The sequence below is a fragment of the Chelmon rostratus genome, chromosome 11 (assembly GCF_017976325.1).
Source record: "Chelmon rostratus isolate fCheRos1 chromosome 11, fCheRos1.pri, whole genome shotgun sequence".
NCBI lineage: Eukaryota > Metazoa > Chordata > Actinopteri > Chaetodontiformes > Chaetodontidae > Chelmon > Chelmon rostratus.
In genome coordinates this window covers 11364701-11389096 of record NC_055668.1, presented here as the reverse complement: position 1 = coordinate 11389096, position 24396 = coordinate 11364701, and the positions used below count along the sequence as shown (strand labels likewise).

General features: G+C 38.1%; 1 protein-coding gene across 1 annotated transcript in view; it reads right to left on the bottom strand.

Moving 5' to 3' along the window:
- lmbrd1 (LMBR1 domain containing 1) overlaps positions 1-19387 on the bottom strand; it is a 59205-nt gene extending 39818 nt beyond the window's left edge. The window contains exons 1-5 of the mRNA XM_041947427.1: positions 19302-19387; positions 17388-17564; positions 16211-16274; positions 1493-1590; positions 128-195 (exon numbers count right to left, since the gene is read on the bottom strand). Of these exons, the coding sequence (XP_041803361.1) occupies positions 128-195; positions 1493-1590; positions 16211-16274; positions 17388-17564; positions 19302-19367 (473 nt within the window). The 5' untranslated portion in view covers positions 19368-19387. The remainder of the gene's footprint in view (positions 1-127; positions 196-1492; positions 1591-16210; positions 16275-17387; positions 17565-19301) is intronic.
- Between the last annotated feature and the right edge of the window lie 5009 nt (positions 19388-24396).

Below are 24396 nucleotides of genomic sequence, written 5' to 3'. Positions count from 1 at the left end.
CAGACAAATGGCACTGTAGCTGTTTGAAGGGGTCCTCCTTTCATTAACTGAACACAATGACATATCCACACCCCCTTCCACCTATCGTGTACTGAAGCAGAAGAAGCCATCCATGTCTCCAACTTACCCAATTAAAAGGAGCACGACGCAGACAATGGCAAATCCAACTGTGTACTTCAGAGCGTTTTTCACTTGCTGTAATAAAAGAAAAAAAAATTAAATTGGTCAATCGTGGCCGTGAAGTCAAATATTATTATTCATTGTGAGTGAGGGAAGGGGGTCACACTGTGTCTAGCTAAGGACTATGGTGAGTGAGAGCGATATAGAGTGAGTGTAGATCCAGTTTGACCTGGCAGAGATAAGAAGTCACTCCCAGTGCTATTCAAGGTGCTTTTAAAGTAACAATACAAAAGACCTCCCTGTCTGAGAGAGAAACTGCCTCTGTCAGCTCAAAACTGACACAAAGAAGGGAGAAAAGACACTATGCGATAGCTACTGTCGGGTACATCACTCACCAAAAAGACCTCTGAAGACAGGGATTTAAATATGTGTCAAATTTCAGGTGACAATATGCAGCCTACAATTTATTGTATAGATGCATTAGTGCAAGGGTTTGACAACATGACAATTTTACTGCCACAAAGTATTATAGAAATATTCATTCATTTTAGTCTTTTTCTCCTTAAATTTATCAAGCATGTGTTGCAAAGTTTAGGTTTTCATTTTAAACACAAACACATTCTAAGAGTATTGTCTGTATCTTCATGGTCATAAAAACATGCTGACAGCATTTCCTACCTCATGAAACAGCAATAAACGTTTTTTAATGTTCTGGAACCTACATTTTTTGCAGCAGGGTTCTCATCTTTCACCACCACTAAATGATTTTCAGATGCATACTTGTTATTTTTGGGTGTGACAAAAATTGCAAATGAAGTAAACAAAGTAAAATAAATAAATAAATAAATAAATAAGGACATGTGTTTATTTCCTGTCTGAACAGTTGGTCAGAATACTATTTACTCGACAGCCAGGTGGACAAATGGCATGATACCATAGATCCTGACAGTTCTAGGACAGCTTTTACTGTATATGATTATATAATTATACAAAGAGAATATTGATGAACTACTTTTAGGTTTTAAGTTAATGTTCACTGGTCATTTCATCTATAAACAATACAGTTGAAATGAGATGTTGCTTCTTCACTTCCAGGGCACAAAAAAACTGAAGCTAAAGAAGCTTAAGGGAAAACTAAGTAAAACTGGAAGAATGGACTTTTTCTTTCACCGTTTGTCATGTAAAACGTGTGCAAATAAATGTGTTCATGTTGACCGGCACTTGCTGGGGAGATCAACTGAAACTACTTCGGGCCATTTTTTTTGCATTTACATATTGGTCAGACCTGAATCACGAGAATGAAATTTGAATACCTCTGCACTGCATTTAAGCAGGCCACGGTGCTGTCTGTAGGAGAAAGGTGCATACTTACCGAGCATTTGTTCACGTTGTCGTCATCCCTTTCTTCATAGTAGAAATAAACAAAGGGGATCCATAGGAAGACACAAAACAGTATGATGGAGTAAAGTGCTATATGGATAAAAAAAGAAGAATAGAAATCCAAGAATTAGTCAAAGATATCTTTTTATACCAAATGTTATGCTAAATGCTAAAACCAAATATCTATTAGCCCCTACTGTAATGTAAACGTGCTGTATCATGAGACTAAAACGTTAAAACATTCCAGCGCAATACATACAAAAGAACAAATCTAATGTTTATTCAGATGTATAACTTAGTTACTTTTTGCGTGCCTAAATCAGATGCAGTAAACACTATTCCTCTCATGCAATTTTGATATTACTGTAGGATGTACCGTGTTTATCCACTTGAAGGGATGTTGAATTTCCCTTGACAGACTGAAGGCAATATAAAATAAACATCAAAACTGGTTTCTGTGAAGAATGTGCTTTAATTTCCCTAATCAGGTTGCACCACAGTCATAAACTAATATAATTCTCCCTTCCAGTCACACCATTTGTTCATGAACGATAATAGTTGTGCAAGTTAAATTTGTCAATGAGTTGTTGCCTGTTTGCATGTCAGGAAAACAGTTTTTACATAGCTCCCATTATCATCCATTTAGCAGCATCAGATGGTTTTAAGCCAAGGAATTCCTAAGATAACCTGACCCCATTCCTTAAAAACTTTCTAATGACAAATCTAGGGCAGGGATCACTTATTAATTTATCAAGAAATACTGGCACCACAGTGAAACATTAAATAACTTACATTCAGTCATTCATAAATAAATGTTTGTGATGAGACAGCTCATATTTAAGTTTCACTTTCACAAACCCAAACTTTGTCATTTTCCCACCTTAAAAAAGACAACTTATTACTTCTCTCTTTTCTGGATATTTTCTAATTTCTCTTGTGACAACATACTGCATGGTAGTTACCAGAATTAATTAGTTTTTGGGTTTTTTTTTAAGTACATGAAATTTGTCATTCTTTCATAAACAAAAAATGCACTTTTGAGCTGCTGATACTGTTGCTTTATCATGAAAACAAAACATATGGGACTCATGTTGCATTAAAAGTGCAACTGAAAAACTGTCTGCTGTTGTAATTCCCACTGGCTGAAAAAAAGTAGCAGACACCCAGGCTGGTCAAAGCAAAAAAAAAAAAAAAAGGCCTTAACAAAACAGAACAACATCTGATACAAAAATAACCTCAAGTCCCGAGACATGGCAGAATTTCAGCTGATGTTAAGGCTTCCATCAAGGCCTACAGGAAAGTGTTTTGCTTTCTTTTCTGTGTTCACTGTTTTAATTGCTTTGAGTTCTGTGCTCACTTTTCTGCACAAACTCTCCTGTACTTGGAGTGTGGTAATGCAGAAAACTCATCCTTTTTGATAGTGACAAATATGGCCATGGGATCATGAGTATGAGGAGCAATTTTTCTAACAATTTTAAACCAATAATTCTTGTTAATAGCATGCTTGTGGTGGTAATTTGAGTCTCAAAGAAATTATACATAAGAAAGCTTGAGGGAGGCTTCTGTCAGGTAGTTTTACCATAAATGAAAAGTACAGTAGACATTTGAGCCTAGCAGGTGGTTATAAAAGACATGTTTTGAAAAATGGTGTTAGTTATTTAATGAGAGGTCCATTAAGCTATCAAGCACCACTTTGCAAAAGTTACTGAATTGGTTTGTTAAGCAAAGTATTGTACCCCTCTATAAGAAGCTCTAATATGCTGCAAGAAAGAAAATTAGCTTTTCATCTCATTAGGGTGGTAATGCTTAAGATTTACATACAAAACGAAACACTAGACACACAGTTTCTGGCAAATTTAAAGAGCAGTTCATTTAATGCATTTGTGTTGTGTTAAAGTTTCCTTATATGGCATTGTCAACCGGCGGTGACCGAATCACCACTCATACATGAATTCAAATGTAAGCAGACACGCGCAAGAACTGATGCAAAAGAGCTGACATAAACTTGTTGTGCTGAAGGTTATTTATTCATTTTTAAATAGAAACACTTCATAATGGCCTCTTCAGCATTTCCCATCAGTAACTTTCCACAGCATGATGGAGGTGGTTTTGGTTTTTTTGCAGATTATCAAACTAGTATGTTTCGTCACGCTGTCAGATGGTATTCTAGCAACAGCAGCTGAAAAAGTTGAAGTTTAATAAGACTAGTTAAGCAATGCTAACCAGCAAACAGCTTTACATTTAGGTATCTGATCATGGCTGACAAGACTATTTATCATAGGCTCAATCATTCAGTTTATTGCTTTTTTATTGTTCTTCATCTTAGGATAGTAGGTAGGCCAAAACCATACATACAACACCAACAATTAAAATCCAGATTAGGAATAGCAGTCTTTATTATGAGTGCTATCTGTAAAGGCCAGTTAATAATATCACTAGGTATGTTCTGAGTAAACTCAGAGTGATGCTGTTTCTGTTCTAAATTGTGATCCAGAGCTGTGAACAACTGATTCAATTACAGGGGCATTTGTATTTGATCACATTACCCACTGTATATGCCATCGGTGTCTTTAATATTGCTTTGGGCCAAACTTACTAAGCAGGTAATAATTGGTCCCATTTTCATGTTGACCACAGCAACAGCAAAAAGTAATCTGCATCAGAAAATGATTTACTTCACTGTAGACAGTGGCCTTCTATATGAAGTAGGGGTGGGCAGTTTCCCTATATGTACTTCATCTACTACCACCATCTGAGGAAGTGAAGAAACGGCAGATTAACTTGGTGGAAAAGCCCCCACACCAACAACTAGAAAACTCTAGGCTATATATGTGTGCGGTAATCTAATCAAGGTCAAGATCTATACCGACTTAGAAGTTTTGCCATTTTTATGCTGCATTACTTTATATTTTTTCTGGTTAGCCTGTTGAATTTGGCATTAGCACATTTCGCGCCAAATGAGGCTCATAGCATCTATCTAGTAGACCCACACACTGGTGCAATGTTAGCATATCTAATATTGAGGGACAGTCAAGAGAAGCCTCATTTGAAGCCAGTTAAATAACCACAGTAGTAGCTTGGATGTGAGAAAATGTTTGTAACGTTGTTGTTTGTGTCGTCTCGCCTCGCCAGACCTGACGTTATCTCCACACTTCATACTGCAACACAAGCGCAGCTGGTTTTGTTGTTACAAGAAAGCCCCCTCTGCTGCGTGCCGCTTCGGTCTGTGTGTCTGTTGCTACCGTATGTAAATGTGCTTGGTACATTTACTCAGTCAGACAGACTGACTGTTGTGCTTATATAATGGAGAGGGTTGGTGGTTTGATCCGTGGTCTCTGCAGTCTACATATCGAAGTATCCTTGGGCAAGATACTAAACGCCAAATTACTTCCGATAGCTGTGCCATCAGTGTGCGTGTGATTGGTTATCGCTTCTGATGAGCAGGTGGCACCTTGCTTGGAGCCTCTGCCACCAGTGAACAAATGTGTGTGTGAATGGGTGATTGCTGGCTTGTGTTGTAAAGCGCTTTGACTGGCCAGTGAGACTAGAAAATCACTGTATGAAGTCCATTTACCATTACATACTTTGGGTTTTCTGCCAAATAAATGCAGTTGAGATGCTTGATATTACTAGTCTAACTCTAAGAATGAATCCCTAACCTACATTATGGGGCAGGCTACTCTTTCCATGTGGACGTGGGCCTATAAGCTATTGTCATATAAGCTATTGTCATTCCTATCAGGAGACAATAACATAACAATAATATCCCTTTTTTTATGATATGTTCCCTTACATTTCTACCAGAGTGAAAATAGGTAGAACCATGTTTTGAGTGGAGTATGCCTTTCATTTTTGTAATACTGTGATATAATACCATCACCAATACAGTGAAATTTTAGGTCATATTGGCCACGCCTACTGTAAAGTGGATGCAACACACCTGTATTTGGTGAAAGAACTCACTATGCTCTGATCCAAGTCTTTTTTGTTTGTTTGGTTCTTCCTGTACAAGCAGCGTTTTTAGAGAAAAGACCAACACTCAAATACATTAGGAATTCATAGAGTGGAGGTGAGGCAAAAACACTTAAATGGAGAGATGCTATTTCAAGCTGGGGGCTTTTCTTTCTGCAGCAAATGGATGTCGGCGAAGACAGCCCAGACAACCCCAAAATAACTCAAAGAAAAGCATGTCACAAAGACGTGCTCAGCAACATGGTTGGCAGAACTCAATAGCTCCTTGAGGTGATAATGTGAATCATTAGCACAAGTCACATTATGATGCCAACTAAAAAAAAAAAAATGTGCAGGAAGACAAACAGCTCACTATAGCCATATCAATTTCACCCCCCCCTTATATGTTAGAGGTTTAATATGACACCAGCCTTGATTTAACATCAACAAAATCAAATGAAATTAAAGAATATAAACCATTAATGGACAAGAGATTCAGGACCACACACAACTAAATGCATGCCCTGAGCACTGCCATGATAGCATGATAAACTAAGCAACTAATTTAAATTGAGAACATGCTCCTGATAACCATTTAATCCATAACATCAGCACCACACTTCAGTGTACACATGGAAAACAACCATTCCGCATCAGTCAAGACTGCATGGCCTCAAGCAAGTACTAACATGTACCCTGTGGAATGGACTATGTTTCACAAAATGCTCTCTCTGCTGCAGACAATGAATGTCACTGTTATACTGGCTTGCTTTTTGCCAGCTGTGATTGTGACAGGGCATTACTTTCAATAAACACATGCTCATTGCTCCACTAAGGTATCCATTTACACTCATTTACAGCCAGACAAACTGAGTTTAGGATGATGCCAGGAGCCAATAAATGCAAGCCATGCACAGTATGCAGCCGCTGGCATATGCTTGTGGGTTAAGGCAATGGGTAAAATTAATCATAACACCATGAATATTAACATACTGAGAGAATAGGTCATACTGCATTACCATGGATCATCCATTATTCTCTAAGCAGATCTTCTACTGGGAAGAACGCCTGACCAGGGATAAAAGTTTAGAACATTTATCCCGCTGACAGAGAACAGAGGACTACATAATTAAATGTCCTTCCTTAAGCCTTTAAAGTTATTGTGTTCATATATAGTATGTACTCCAATTTGGTCATGTTGAAAGCAAAAAAAGAAAAATAAAATAACATACTTTGGAGGAATGGTAGGAGAAGTGGCTGTAAAAGACTAGAGTCTACCAATGAAGCACCAGCTGGGGAAACAATGCGAGGACAATAGTTATACCTTGTTAGGTTTTAATAACTATTTGTTGCAATTTACAGTGATTATAACTATTCTCAACTATTAGTCATAGTAGTACCAGTAGTTTCATCTGTCCAAGTCCAATGTATGGCTTACTAAGAAACGTTAGACCCTTGTCCTCACCTTACTGTGCCCCTCCACAGGGGCATTAGCACCTGGACTCTTGTCCATTGCAGACTGGCAAAATGTATTACATTTCATGTGAAAATGAAATGCCAGGGGAGATTTCTCAGAGAAACACTGTCTCTGACAAAGGACTCCAGAGACTGATGAAAATATCTGTCTGTACACTTTGCTGAAAGGTATGACACTATGAGCTTGCACTCTAATTTCCTGTAAACATCAGGGGAGGCACCATTTTTGGGGGGTCAAACCTGTGATAAAACACTGGTGAATATCAGACTTTAATTTGACAGGTAGCATGAAGGACACGCTGCCGATGTTGCTCTGATGTGTGAGTAAACAGATGTGTGCCAACATGCAAGACAAAAGATCTTGACAAGCTGATGTATAAAGGCTCACTGCTGTTATTCTATTTTTGAGTCATTCTTCAATAACACAGTTTTATAGGTCAAAGAGAGTTCTGGTAATAATAATAATAATAATCATTCAGTTTCATATATTAAATTATTAATGTCACAATTTTGTCACAAACAAAATTCAAGACTCCAGGATACTTTTGTCTGTACATTTATGGTATGTTTTTGCTACTTTTAACTATGTTTATAATTTTATACAACTGTGGAAGTACAGGGCCTAAACAACACATTCACTTCCCGTGTTTCCCATGTTCATGTACGAGTATGTGCATGTGGGTTAAATGATTATAATCTAAATATCAAATTCAAATCAGTTGAGAGGAAGCAAACTCAAATACAGTCAATCCAAGATCCAAAACAGTTTTCTACTATTTAGAAGCTGTTCATAACCTCTGTCATGGCAAAGTAACATATAACAGTAATAACATAACAATAACATTCAGACAGCTCAATACAATCCAAATGTAACTGTCATTTAAAAAGAAAGGAAGCTTGCTTTAACCGGCCAACGGACTCTGGAAACATGCCATGTTCTGATTTTTTAACCTTAAATAGCGTTACTATAACTACTATACTAGATAACTTTGAAGACAATGTTTGTTTCTTAATCAGCTTATTACTCACTGTCAACAAGTATCTGAAATTTGAATGTATATTTGAATATTTTTTAAAAATCCATACATTCAATTGTGAAAATTAATATTTGATGGTGGAAAAAGAAAAAAGCAGCACTGCCACAGCAGATGTGCTAAATTCAGGGCATGACAGCCAGAAGTCAAGAAACCAGAATTTTTTAGTCCAGCAATTTCTTTTAACTATTTAAGCTATTTAAATGTCTGGTTAAAATAATTAGATGTGAAGATTTTCCAACTCTACATGCTGTTTCCCCCGCTTCTTCTCTGATTTCAGATGTCTTGCTCCCCTTCCAATTGGGTGAATTAAGCATTTATTAGAACCAAACAGAGCTGGTGGTGAGTGTTGGAACAGTGAAAGACAAGCCAACAAGGTTTTTGTGAGTTTTGTTTTGTTTCTGTCATATTTGAATGAATTTTATGTTGAAAAAATGACTGTGTCTATGGATAGAGTCTGGTGGCTTTAGTAAGAGTGATACAATGGGTGTTTCTGGTTAAACAAAACGGTATCTGAACAGAAAGTATCTCAGGAGGGATCCTTTTCCATAATGTTACCAGACACTTAGAAGAACGATATGAGCCTGTCAGCGGCAAAAACCAGTACTTCTAGTGGACATACATTGATGACGTGCAAATGCCCAGAGGGATGCAACCTGTTTCGTGGCTGCCGGCTCTTACTAAATTGGAAAAACGTAAAAAAAAATGCTTCTTCATTAGTCACTTGGACATGAAAACATGGGAAAATAGGCTCCATAATCAGATGATAAGTTACCAGAATCCCTCCTGTTTGTCCAGGACATTGAAACCTTCCAGGACACGTGGACCAACACTTTCATTGATTGAAAGTGAAATGTAGGCCAAGCTAAAATGAGCGAACAGTTTATTTTGTAAATATGTAGTTATGTAGATCTTTTAAAAGACATGTTTATATTTGAAATAATTTACAAGTAGTATGTCTCTCTATGTGTTATTGGCATAATGCGCAAAAAAAAAAATTTGAAGGGTTCGAACCGAAGGTTTATTCCTGTTATGGAATGAATAATCAAACATCATTTTGGCCAATTTGACAGCCGCAGTAACCAGTTTTTGGTCGTTTGTTGCCTTCTGCTTGACAACGGACTGCTGCAAAGTGAAAGAGTCTGCTGTCATATTTTACCATTTTCTTTCACTTCAGAGATCAATGGCAAGGTTTTTTTGCTTGAAAAGAAGCCACAAATGGACTCCACAGGGCTCCGTGTCCATTGTTGCAGGAAGTAGGGGACATCAATTTCAAAGAGTAGCCTTGAAGGACATGAATAGTGAGCTGATATGGAAGAACTTCTTTACAGAGGAACAACCTTAATGCAACACATTACTAAATGATTCCTGAGTCACAGGCCTGGTGTGTGCTCAACACACTTTAATTCTATAGCTCCACTGAGCACAAGCAACCTTTTGAGATGGAAAATTCACAGAATACACACTGCACCATACCATATGACTGGAGATACAATACAAAAAAACAGCCAAAGAGACATTTACATTGAACTCTCATATTGTATTGTTTAAATATCATTAGGGTTGTAAGGTGAAAGGAGAAAGGAGACATAATCCTGTCTTTCAGAAAGTGTGCAGAAGAGGCTGTGTGGATTACTTTTTTTAACTATATTGTGCTGAGTTTTTCAAGAAAAAAAGCACTCATTTCTATTAGTAATTTGAAGAAATCAGGAAAGAGGGCATTGTGAAATTAAATACACATAAGAACAGAAAACTGACTGCATTCAGAGTAAGTTTTCATCCACCTTGTCTTGTTATTGGATCCAGATGCAGTAATGGGGACGTTCATCATGAAGTGATGACATTTATGCATTATTTGTCAACAAGATTATTGGAGAAGCTGGACATGGAAAAATTATTTTTAGCTTTCTGGCAGGCCAACAGTCAATGAAACATCCATCAACTTAATATATACCATATTCACTGTAACGGTGAAGGAGGTGTTTCAGAATTGATTATTACTGACTTTCCCATTCGGCTCCTTTTGTATGTAGAGTACAGCTTTATTTGGAATGCCAATAACAATTGTCATTACAAAACTTGGCAGAATTGAAATTGATAAGAGTACAACAGTATTAAAGGAAAAAAACATTATTTTGGGAAAGCACCACAGTTTTGTTTAAATATACATAATTTCTTAAGGTTATTTATCAGCGTGCTTAACAAAATCTGGCAGAGAAGTTACTTGGTTACCATGTGCACTCAATAGGTAACACAACACAAATAATAAACATTCGCTGACTTATGTTCATTTGCATGAAATAAAAGTGCTTAGATTCTTCTATGATTATTGGTGAAGAAATGATGATACAACGGGGTGTACAGGTGTATGTCTGAGGCACACAACACTAGCAAATATTAGCTTATTACAGATACATTAGTATCAGCATATTTACTTATCAACTCTACTGTATACGCTTATAACAGAGGTGTATATCATTAAGAGGGAACTGCAGGCTTAAAATTTTGTCCATGGTGTAAATATATGAGTATTTCAAGGTAGACAAAAGGTAAAAGTGAAGAGCTATGGGTTGTGGCTTTTGCACACAGTGGCAAGTGAAGTGCCCTCTGTTTCTTATGCGCACTGGACAATGTTCTTATCGCTGAAGGCCCCTCTGTATCACAGAAAGCTGCCCTCCAAAATAAAACTGCAATATGTCATTGTTTTCAGAATGCTCTTAAAAGAAGCACTATGCTACCACTTTCCAATGAAATTCAGTCAGAACATGTAGGTGGACAAGAATCAGAGACAAAAAGAAAGTACTTGCAGTGTATTTTCAAGAGGATTGCATCCTGTCTTGCTTCTTTTCTACAAATGGCGTTAAAAAAGGGCACAGAGAAAGCCAATGATTTATTTAAAGGGCCCAGGGGTATTTTGCCCTGTTGCTTAAGGGTCTTATGCACCACTGCTTTGAAGTACTGAGCAGTCTAGAGAAATGTATAAATGGACAGAGGCTGGAGATTGAAAGGCTAGGCTTTCAAACTGTGGGTTCATCAAAGATCACAAAAAGCTATTTGGGCTCTAAAAGGAAGTGGGTGTTTAAGTTACAGACATTCATCCCCTCTGTCAAGTTGAAGGTCCGTTTTATCTAATATTACACTGTGTAGAATTTGTAAATAACTGCAAGGATCTTTCTCTAGAGACAATAAGCAACATTTCACTTTGACAGAATATTTTAACTTTCTATTTTTTGCGATTACAGTTGCATTCTGATATTACTATTATCTCCTCATCACTGGTGTTCAGGTTTTTACTCAACCTCAAAATGCATCCTAATGCAAGTAACTATACCCTGGCACTGTATGTATGCTTTTATCTGTCTAAGCTATAACATATCTGAAATGCATTTATTTGACCTACTTATTATGTTACTATGTATGTGTATTGCAGCCTGTGCAACAGCAACAGTTCACAGCACTGACAGAGTGCTTTAAAATGCAGTTTAATGAACAAAAGGGTACAAAATAACCACTATCACACTGTCATTTACTCCCACTGATTCTGTATGACTGTTTGGATTCCTAATAAAAATGAAAAATACAAACCTGGTTTACCAGTAAGAAATCCACTGCAATAACAATGGAATTGTGTTATACTATAATTACCCCACTATGACAACACTGTGCTTGTAAAACTTCAGAGGATAATTATACAGCAGAAAAGTGGATTCAAATGTTGACAATATCAACTATAAGTTTGATTAAATATTTGTGAGCAGATGAAATTTACATATTTCTGAACCAGCAATGGACAGAAAATCACCAAATGACAGCTATGTAAGGCCATCAAACAATTTCAAACATCAAGGAAATCATGTTGTTGAACATCACTGGACATATGCATGCTTATTAACTGTGATCACCACAGAATGCACATCAATCTACCTTGGAGAAAAACATGCTCCAGTAGAGGATATAGGAAATATCTCTGTCAACCCTGTAATTATTCCATTTGTGAAGACACAAATGGACAGTGCTGTCAAATATGGCCTTAAAGAAAATTTGTAAGGAAGCTGAGCAGACAACACACATGGAGCTTGGTCTCCATCTACTGGCAAATAAAAAAGCAATGTCCCTCAAAAGAGACAGAGAAGAGCCTCTGATTCTGCATAAACATCAACAGGATAGTAAAACAGGTTATGAAGCCAAAATTTGATTTATCATATTTTCATATTTAGCCTCTTAATGTAGCCTTAAACAAAGTATGACTTTGCCTCAGCAGAGTCCTCTTCTACTGTCATCTTCACATACATCCATTCTTTATTAGAGCTGTAGTCACATAGAGATGTATTATGAATCCCAACTGACTTTCAGAAATAAGCAACGGTAAGGCTCTGTTTCAAAGTATTATTATCCCATCAAAGTATTAAACTTTAAACAGACTAGGCAACTGATCAGAATCAGTGGCCAATCTGTCACAATTTCACAATATATTGCTAAAACAGCTTCTGTCAGATTAATTCTGACATTACAGGGAACAACTTCAAAAATTATCATAACAACAAGTGCAATGACCTGAGGAAAACGTCATATTTTAAATGATGGCTCATCTAAGCTTGGAATGCATTTGCAATAATTAAAATGCACTACGACTTTATTCCAAAAATATGCTCTGAGGAACTAAGTGCAATATCAATCAAAACTGCTAGGCTTAGATTTTTGTATTTTAGGCAGTTTTACAAGCACTCAACCTTCCTTATCAACAGCCAAAGGTTATAACACCACAACAAATTTGCAAGCAGATCATTCTGCACCACACATTCCCAGAGCTATGATCACATGTATACATGCCCGAGGCAAGTAGCAAAATCTTTCAAGCTTCTCTCTTATCCCTCTCCTAGCTCCTAGAATGCATATTCTTGGCAAGATTTTTCAGTTAGATAAGAAAGTGCATATGAAAGAGACACTACTTCCTTTTTCTATGAATGGCATGAACAAACTATACAGACAATGTATAATCACAGCATTAATGTGGAATAAGAAAAAAAAAGCCACAGCATGAATGCCTCAATATGTAATAATTCAACTTTAGCAGCCGCTCAAAACAATGATAAACTTTTAGATTGTGACCTAAGATTTACTTTTAACACTTTGTAATCAGACAGAGATATGCTTTCTAAACTAACTTGTAAACCAACTATATAAGCTTTGCTTTTGATTTGTGACAAATTTCTTGAATGTAACTGCTGCACCATGAAAACGAAACTAAGCCTACAGAATTATTCACAAGTCTCCATAAAGCCATTTAACGAGATGTCTAATCTTGTGTATGAAATCATATTTGTTATTCTATGGCCTTTTGAATGCTGGATTCACGTTCAGTGTTCTTGGTCTGTGAAAGCCAATTTTCTGATGTCACCATACCAGTGGTAGTGGTTTCTTTGATTGGGCTGTCTGGGCAAGGAGACAGCTTGTCTTCCTTGCATTTGGCATTTCTGAACAGACGGTACAAAACAGTGTGGCTGACAGGCTCTTTAAGCCAGCATCTGTTAGAAAACGTGTGATCTAGTGTCTTTGGCATGACAGAATTTGCTATCTTCAAAGACAACAAACTCATATTATTATCATCCCTTAATATGACAATTATGAAGACATTTCAGTGGAGTAGCTTTGAGTTGGGAATTTATCAGCCAAATAGCCTGGACACTATCCCCATGAATTGCAACCACACACAAATACTAGAATTATGGAGTGATCCATGGAGACTGGACCTGCCCTCTCTCCTAGCAAGAGAATCAGGCAGGATAAGTCCAAGCCTACTAATGATACAACACAGTATGCCACAAGCCAAAAACAACTTATAATTTTAATGAATGCATGCTAAATGTGACAATAATGACAAGTGAGACTAGCTTGGTGAACGTACAAGAACAGTTTTCGCTAGTGGTTGTCTTGGAAAGTAATACTGTGCACTGTGCTTTGTTGTTGTTGTCATTGTTGTTGTTTTGTTTTGCCAAAGAGAACAGAGCAAGTAACACAAGCCCTGAGATGGCTGCAAAAGTTGCAAACAAACCCTCAGTTTTGCCATACAGTACTGCGGAAGAGAAAAAGGTAAATAAAAGAGTAATCAGTTAAAAAAATCTTGCCATAAACTATATTGTGGCTACATCCCATTTTATTAAGCATATCCCTTAAAGGTCCACTGTATAAGATTTAGGCAGATCTTTTGGCAGAATATGGCAGGGATGGAATATAATGTTGTTGAGCGTGCTTTTATTAGTGTTTAATCATGCGGAAATTAGAGTTGTTGCCTTTTCGTTACCTTAGAATGAGCAATGGTCATTTGCCTGCATTTGTGCATGTGTGACCATACCCTTACTGTACATGAGGCCCCCAAACGCAATGCAAAACTAACAGGAAGGTCAGACAAATGTCAATTAAGCTCAGTCTGTTCGTGCCCACACAGTCCTCGTGTCTCATCAAAATAATAGGCAAAATAAGTGAAAACACTTGTCTAGGTCGGCCATGGTTGTGAAGGAAGCAACTGTATGTGCTTTGATGAAAAACATAGACATTTGTCAAATGTTTTCATTATCGTTACCATTACTTTCAACATAATGTTGCACATATTTTAGCTGATTCTACTTTTAAGTTACAGGTTAGGAAAAAAACATTAGAAAATAAAGAAACCTAAAGATGGCAAACCTACACAGGAAATCTAACCTGACCGACAGCCACTGTCAATCATAATGTATCAACAATGACAGTGATTTCTCTTTAAATAAGTGTTCAACACCACACTACAGTGTTGGTTCAATCACCTACAATGAACTAACACAAATAGTCAGAAAATGTTGTGATAGTCACAGAAGCTATGGTAAACCTGTCTAACTGGTGTTAAAAACACCGTCATCAACCTCTGTGTAAGCACCTAATTTTCCTATCCTGAAGGAGGAAGTGTTTGTAACAAATCACATGCAACATTAGCATATGCAAAGCAGCATATTTAACATGTGATGAAACTACTGGTTTCCATGGGGAAATGAAGTTTTGCTGCAACATTGTAGGGTCTAGCAAAGAAACTACACAATGAACATTAGCACAAATTTACATTATAAAATACATACATTGAGAAAAGAAAAAATAATGCTACTAAATTGCAAGGTTAAGTAAGCACGAACCAAGAAAGGAAGACTACAACAGCAAATGGTTAAGAAGGCAGAGTCTAGGAGAAATGCATATGGTAAACTGTAAACAGTGTAAAAGCTGTGAGTAATTACTGATCGTCACTGTCCATCATTAACACAGAGTGGGTGAAATATCAATAATGCTAAAATGTGTCTCCATATGAAGGTCATGAAAACAATTCACCTTCCGTTTTACTAATAACATAGTGATGAAAATACTTTATGTCCTCCATCTAATGCACAAGTCACATCAAACTAAAAACATTTCAGCATACTTAATATGCCACAGTAAATTTAATCTATCATTGACAGCTGTAGTTGACTAATGTAGGCTGCCTGCTATCTGACAGATTCCATTCATTTTAATGGCCATAGTGGGCTTTTTGCCAGGAAACAATGTAAATGTTATAATATCTCTAATATATTGCATCATCATGGAAAACAAACAGTTCTGTCCGTCCATTAACGTTACCTTGTGAAAAGGGCTTTTTACTGTCTATTATTTCAACAGCACTGCCCATTATAGCACATTATTTTATTAGTCTCATCCATTTGAATACCATGTTCTTGTTTATATATATATTTTTTCTGAATTAAATTTCATTTTTTGAAAAAGGCCAGAGGATGTTCTAAGATCAGCAAGCAATTGCATGAGCTTTTAATATATCTTACAAGTGATATCCTGAACAAAACTGCTCTAGAGCAGGAAGGACCTGCAGCCCAAATTACTATGGAGGCAACCTTGTTGAAAATGAGTCACCATTGTGGGAAAAGATGAGCCAGTGTGAAACCCATAGTTAGACTACAAACCCACAAAGATGGCTGTGTGGGTGAGTCAGGCCACAAGTGTTATTAGATTGAAATGGTACTACCATCGATTGAAAAAGGAGATAGAAGTAATATCATAGGAGAATGACAAAGCATAATCACTGATACAAAATGGCTAAACTCAATAAAAATATTCAAACAAAAGGGCTAAAATAGATAGAGTTGTGCAGCAATCCTCTCCACTTAAGATTTTTGTCACAGACATTCATTTTCTTTTCTTTATGTGAAACCACATAGACTGGTATTATTACTTACTGTAATATCCATACAGCACAGTGTCTTCAATTTGCCCCCTCGTCTCATTGTTTGCTGCCCATTCCTGGATGTTACCCAAGGGAAAGCCCATGGTGAAAATTAGATTTAAGTTCAACAATAAAAGGAATGTCACAAAAATAATAATTAATGAAATCAGGCATCAATTTGATGGTGCATTCCCTGGATACTGTATTAATTCTGTCACTTATTTGTTTACCAACAGAAGCATGAAACAAAGACCACAATGCAGCGCTTAATGAATGAATCCAAGACCCTGGAAAGGGTAAGGCCATGTCAAAACTAGCAAGCATGTGGGTTATAGCAGTGCTCTGGCAGATTTGTTTATTTAGTTTCACAAACTGAATTCAGATATCAACAGAGAATGATTCACAACTGACAGGCACGGAAGGAATAACTCAAAGCTGTCAGACCTTTGTCTAAATCTATTTTTATTCATAAGTAGCACAGGTGTGGGAAAATGTCCATCATAAGCTTGCATTTCCTGCATTTTACTTTAAGAATGAATTCTCTAATTGAGAAATAAGTGAAAAGTTGTAAAAAGATTAAAAACCAGACACTGTATTTGAAGACTAACAGCCTAAAGGAAAATGTTTGTGTCATTTCTGTTCATCAATCATGATTCCCACTGCTCGGAGTCATGCTAAAATGATGTTTGATCTCTAGTCAGAAGCTAGTACTTTTATTTTTTCATTTTACTGTTTACATTTGCCAAATTTCAGTAGAAGAGCCACCAATTGCGTTCACAGTATATTGCTTTTTTTTTTTTTTTATAACAAAAAGATCACCAACTCCTGATGAGTTAACATGTGCAGTCTACGTTAGGTGGCCAGGACTAAATTGTGCAATAAAAAAAATACATATACCTATACACACACACACACACACACACACACACACACACACACACACACACACTTTAGCAATGAAGATATCATTACACACTTTGCTAAACATTCAAATCGATGGACACATTAAATGACTTGGCAAAAACTTTATGAGCCAGGAAATGCATTCAGCTTTTAGATTGGACAAAAACAATCTCCACTTTGTCTTATTCTTAGAAAATTACAAAGCACAGTTAAAAGCTGCCTGAGGAAAAGTCATTAACATTTCTCAGACTGATTTTACTGGCGCTGTTAGAAGAACAGATACTAACCTTATAGGTACCATTGGGATACTTCATGAATGAAACAAGGAATATATCCACTGGAAGAAGTGCAGATGTTATCAAAGCAATGGCCAGTGCACATATTGCTGTGATAGTTGAAACAACTTCACTCTCCTGACGACTTTGAAATTTGCGAATGTACACCCAACAGAAAGCCAGGATTCCCTTAACAAGGAAGAGAAAACATATAATAGTCAAATTAAAACACATGGAGAATAACATCCTTTATGAGGAAAAGCAAAAATGAGGACTACGATTAGCAAAAATGAATTTGGCTGAATGAGATCTATCAAAATTACAGCCAAAAAAATATTGATTTCAAATCTCAGAGACTACATACAGTCTAAGAGGCTAAAATTAAATTTTTGACTCTGCATGCAATCTGCATTTAATCTCTAAAAGACTGTCTTAATAAAATCCAAAAGAACGAAAGAAAGCATTGATGAAAGAATGAGTGAAGGCAAACAAACACACACACAGGTGTTGTATAAACTGTGTATCTTACACTGATTAGTGTTGCAGTCACTAATTTTGTTAAGCTGTCCTCACCTATGCTTGATCAACACTGCTTGGAAACCAGCTACAGTTTGTGTGTGTGTGTGTGTGTGTGTGTGTGTGTGTGTGTGTGTGTGTTGCTCATTGCCTAAAATAATCAAACCAAAGTGTTAACTCAACATGCAGGGAATTATATGAGAATCGCCTGACTGCAGGTGCTGTGGAACAGCTGATCTGATTACATCATATGCCCTCCCCTTATCCTCTCTCACCATAGGAGTAAACACAGACTCACTAACATTGTAAAGGACATAACACAAAGTTGTCGGTCTATAGGAATCAGAATTAGAAGACAGTTAAGTACTACTGTTTTAATTCTTTGAACTAGTTCATGAATTTGCTGATCTATTCTGTTGCTGTTTACCATGAAAAAGACAAAAAGAGGGAGAGGGACTGTCATTGTAACAAGCAGTGAACTCATTAGACAGAGAAGAAAGAAAAGAGGCTCAAAATGACAAGGTCATATTCCAGGCACACAAGCTGTAAGAAGTGAGGACACTGCTAAAACTAGTCCCTTCAGATCAAGGGCTGCCACTCACAGACAGGATCAATTAAAGTCCCGAAGCCTTAAGCCTCTGGCTGCTTGTTTTGCCAGGTAATGACGCGGGCTTTGCATCCAAATAAGATCCATTGAAAGGTTTGTACAAATAAAGGGGCTGTCAGTGGTGGATAGGGAAGCAGAGCAATTTATTGGCATCCAGGCACTCTTCTGGACAGCCTCTGATTTAGCCATGTGACTCTGAATGACAGCTGAGATAATGAGTGCTAAACTGGGCAGCAGATTACCTAGCTGACCAACTTCGAGGTATTCATTTAAGTATAACGAAAGCCATAGCCTGTAAATAAGTAAAAAATGTGAGAAAGGAAGATAGGAAAAGTTACGAAACTTAAACGTGTGTGGTTGTATATTTGGTAAAAAGCAGCCTGTTTTTTCAACAGCACTGAATTATTAATTAAAGAGAGAAACCTTGTGGCTAACTGAGTAACGTTTGACAGTACAGTTTATTGCTGTTACCAAGGAAAACATAGCCGGAGATGTTCATTTTCTGTAATTATTGGGTAAGAACACCAGCCCTCTGTACAACCACTGAACCTAATATAATTATATGTAACGTTATACTACATACTACACTGAGCGCTTGTAACAAAACAACAGCCTGTAAGTGTGTCATGGCTAATGTTAGCTAAAACCAATCCAAAGCCAATATTGACGTTAATACACCGCAGCCATGTCGCGCCTGGCAACACGTTAACCAAGCGACCTGTTCACCTGCTAAAACACCTCAAACGATTTGTTTAACGCTCTACTTCTTGACGAAGCGTCTAAACAACTTCAAACTTGCTTACCAAAAGTATAAAGGTGAAAATAGACCACCCGAGCACGGACTCGGAGAGCAACGACTGAGCCGCCATCTTCACTTCCTGCAATAACAAACCCACGTGCTCCTGATGACGTCACCACGGTGGAGGGAGAGCGGCCGCCGTTACGTCTCCGTAAAAAGTCCGTCGGTCCGTTGATATGTCCGCATGTGGCTGATGATTACATCTGATTTGCTCAGCTGTAAAGTTTAACAGCTTCACTGGGACAAGAGAGTAGTGTAAGAGGCTACATGAACACTGTCACATACAGCGGACTTTACCCCTCTACCAGAAGCAGCAGTTACCAGCAACTGAACAAGGAATTCTGGCTCAGCAGTCCTGGAAGTTGTAGTTTTATTACATTCAGAGAAAGTACCAGCATCACTGTGTAAAATTTACAAGTTAAGGTCCTGCCTTTAAGATTTTACTTTTAAAACTACATACATATTATCAGCACAAAGTTATTAATTTACAAATGTGTCGTTATAACTGTTACTATAGCCTATATTTTTATTCTTATTCTTATTATTGGATTGGATTGGTGTTACTAATGCATCAATATGTCAGCAGAATTTGAATTTTTGTCCCATGAAGGTTAAGCTAATTTTGACAGTCTTCAGTATCTTTTCTCATATCTTGTAAGATGATAACATATATATATAAATATCTGTCTACAATGTAAGTAATATGGAGTAAAAGTATTGAGTACAATAGAATTTAATTATAAAGTAAAGTACAAGTGCCTTAAATTTATACATGGTTACAGGATATCCCATCAGTAGTGGAAAGTGACCAAATTTCCACCACTACAATTACATAAAGATTGACATGCAATCTTCAGTGTTCTATATAACCAACTGACATCCACAGACAGGTGAGTGAAACCCCTCTAGGCCTGCAGGCTTAGGTTTATGTTTAGGATTAAAGCTAATTTTTTCCCTAAGGATACATCAAGGTGGTACCTGTACTAAGCAGTGGGGCATTTCGAACAACCAATGTCATACCTGGGTCAACCACATAGGCTTACCTGAGGGCCACTTCTGAGGCAATTGGATTATGCATTAGGCATCTGCCTTACCAGTGAGAAGGGGGCACCTAAGCATTTGGACCAACATTTTAACACATTTATGAAATATGTTAATGTGATCTTTCAGCTGTTTCCTTGTATCCTATTCTACATGTTTTTGTCTCCCCTTTTTCAGTATGGTGTTTTAAATCTAGCATCTCTGTCACACATAACAGTCTACAGAGGACAGAATCGTACACAGTAGTTTTGGCATAAAGTTGGTGCCTTTTCAAACTCTTACATGCACTATACTCGTCCACATTTGTCCAGTGTATCTGGAAAACGAATCTGGTTCATTAAGCTTTAAATTTGTTGAAAAGTCGAAGTAGGCCACAGGAAATTAGGGTGCAGTGCACCTGTAGGTGCATTCCCTTGTGTGGGGCAGATCACTGGGGTAATGTTTGCTATCAATTATCCACTGCAGTGGCCCACACCAGCAAACAGCCACTGTCTTTGGTGCTGAAGGTAGTCCCTTAGCTGGCACGATAGTGTACTGTTAATGAGCAAAATTCCATCTTAGTGCAGCTGTCCGACCAGTGGTTCACTGAAATTCTCTGCTTTCTATACATTAACAAAATGATTCAATTTTCTTTCTTGGCTTTCGTCTCCTACATATACATTTCTTTTTTAGTTCTATTTTTTTTTCTGCCACTCTTTTTTGGTTATCAACCAAACATGACTTTGACTGCGGAGGTGGGAGAGTGGAGGTTAGCTCTGACACTGACACACTGTAGGCAATAATCACTCTGCCTTCTGTCTTGTGATTTACATTTGTAATTTCCACGAGGGCCTCAGGAATTTGGAAAAACCAATATTTATTTTACTACCACCTGTTATGGTTTATATAATGGACAATGTTGAGTCATTTTCAATATGATTTTCACTGAATCACATAAATCAGCACTGCCACATATTTATGCTGTGACTTGAGAAACTTGTTAAGGTGTTTCTTGTTTTCTATTCTTCAGCTGAATGACTAGAGGGGCCATGAATCCCTAAATGCCACTATATGTACTTGTTTGAAGTATAAAAATGCATCCATAGCAATACGACTAAAATTTTCTAAAAAAGTTGACTCTTCAGAGGTATGAGCTTCTGTTTCATTCAGCAGGGGATCCAAACTTGTGCAGCAATGGGATTATAGAAACTTTTCCAGACTCCAAGTGAAGTGTAACAGTCAGCGTGGTCTTTTTTTTTAATGCATGGAGAGATTTCACACAAATGCCAGGCACACTCACCGTTTCTTTCAGTCTTTACCCAATTTATCTTGCGTGCAGACCCCATGGTATCTCAATATAAAGAAACTGCTGTCTTTTCATTCTTTCAGTTTTGGAGCGCATAGCGTCAGAAGTCTACTCCATTTATGGAGTATATTGTCTCTTAAATTACAACAGCCTAAGAGTGTGCAGTCATGCTTCAGCATGTCTGGAATTATTGAGACAAAATTAAATTATTGCTTGAGTAATTACTTTTGCAAGGGGTAGGCTATAACGGTCCACGGTGACATTGAGCTCTAAAGTTTCTGAAAGTGAAAATAATACTTCTCTGTATTGTGTAGGAGAAAATTAGTCTGTTACTAATTGGAAAGAAGAACATTCTTACCAGTTAATTAGCTGGTCACTATTGGTTCGGACATTTTCAAATTCAACTCACTAAAATCAATAACCATATATCTGAACTTCATTTATGCCCCTGACTTCAGAAATTTTAATTAAACTAATGTAATTTGTTCCTAATCCATTATTCTCTTGCACACAGAAGGTAGGTCTGCTTAATTCATGCAACCTTTCAAGACTGCAAAGGCCTTTATGCAGCTTGGCAACGTGCCCTAATGGAAACCATGTACCAAAGTCTATTAAAAGGGGCTTGCTGAGAAAAAGGTAGGGAACTGTCAAGATTTCTGCTATATCAAGGAAGGATATTTGATTGGTGTCTATGTTTTTTTTATCCTTCTTTTCATTTCATAATGATACTTGTCAGCTGCAGGGGTTCCTGCAGTGTGCGGCTCACAAAACCCATGTTAGCAATTCCATGTTTTCTCCTCAGAATGATATCTCTGTCGCAGCGAAATTATAGTATCACATCCACCTCTAATCCGCTCCTCTTTCTTTCTGACATTCAAACAGCCTTTATCACCTCAGCTGAAGAGCACAAGAGAAGTTGCAGAAATAGTTCCCAACACATCCAATAGCAGTGGCCCTGAAGTGCTTGCTCCCCTATCAAATTTGTCCCTTAATTCTGTAATGAAAATGCTCTGTCACCATTCAGTGTGACCTCATCCCACTGATTGGGTTGGAAAATAAATGCTCATGCGACTGAAACATACAGTGATAAACTAAAGCGATTTGGTTGGATGTGGGATGGGTGTGTGGGGTGTATGTTGTTGCCATTATTAATCACACACACACCACCAAGACACACAAACACACACTCATACAGGTATAGTATGTATGTGTGTATATACACATGGATGATATCAAGCTGTTTTGCAGCAACGAGCGAGACATCGACTTGCTGATCCACCTCAGCACCTCTTATTACAAACGATTCAGATTTGACAAGTGCAGTCGAATGCTGGCAAAAAGAGCAAAGGTGGGAGGGACCGAAGGGGTTGAATTACCAGACGGCAGGGTAACTGACATACCAGACAGTTTCAAATACCTGGGTATCCCACAGGCAAATGGAAACCACAAGGAGGCAGCAAGGAGGTCAGCTACAGCCAAATACCTCCAGAGAGTGAGGCAAGTCCTGAGGAGCCAGCTCAACGGGAAGAATAAGATCCAAGCCGTCAACACATATGCCCTACCAGTCGTCAGATACCCAGCTGGAATAATAAGATGGTCAAGGAAGGACATAAAGGCTACAGGTATCAGGACACGGAAACACCTCACAATGTACAGAGGGTTCCACCTGAAGTTTGGCAGCCTGAGACTGTACGATAAGAGAAAATATGGGGGACGAGGATTGGTGAGCATCAGAGCCGATCCACAAGTACGTCAGAAAGAGGGCCCCCCAGGATGAACTGCTAAGTGAGTACCTCAGGCAGCTGAGAGTGCAGAGGAAGAAGACGAGGTATCATGAAAGACCAAGACCCTCCATGGGATGTACTATCAGCAGACAGAAGATGTGGCTGATATCAAGAAAAAAAAACCTACCACTGGCTGGAACAGGCTGGACTGAAGGACAGCACAGAGGCTCTGATCATAGCCGGAAACAGGCATTCAGCATCAGCTTGGTTGAGGAAAGGGTCTCCTAGACCAGACAAGACACAAGACGCAGGCTGTGAAAAGATGCTCCTGAGACTGGTCCCCTTAGTGTGAGATCTTAGCTCAGTGGATGACCCTACAGACTGGATGACCCCAAGTCCAAATGGGAGGCGCTGCCAGAGGTGATTGTCAATGACAGAGCTAAGATCCTGTGGGACTGTAATGGCTAACCAACCAGACACTGTGGTGGTCGACAACGACCAGGAAACAGCGACAGCGATCAGGAAGAAGCAGCATGAGAAGCCAGAGAAATACTGAAGGTTAAAGGCAAATCTAGATCATATGTGGAAGGTGAAATCTACAGTAGTACCAGTGTTAACAGAGCAGTAGGGGCCGTGACCCCAAAACTGTGAGGGAGAGTAGCTCCAAGAACAACATCTGAGATCTCTGCAAAGATCATGTTTATCCAAGGGGGGTTAAGTCAAGGGCAGCTGGACTTGGCTGTAGATACCAGGGGGCTGCTTCAGTTCTAACTGACTGGAGGGAAGTCCCAGGAATTTAACCTCTGAGGGGTTGTTATCAAGGTCATTGATGCCACCTGGGTCAGATCACTTGAGGCCATTCGTTTTGTGTGTGTGTGTGTGTGTGTGTGTGTGTGTGTGTGTGTGTGTGTGTGTGTGTGTGTGTGTGCGCGTGTGTATCTGTGTGTGTGTGCTGTATTTAAATCATCATGGCCTTACCTCACTCTAACCTTGAAGACAATATTAACTTTGGGTGTGTTCATCATTTGCAGATTATGTAGTCGGCCATC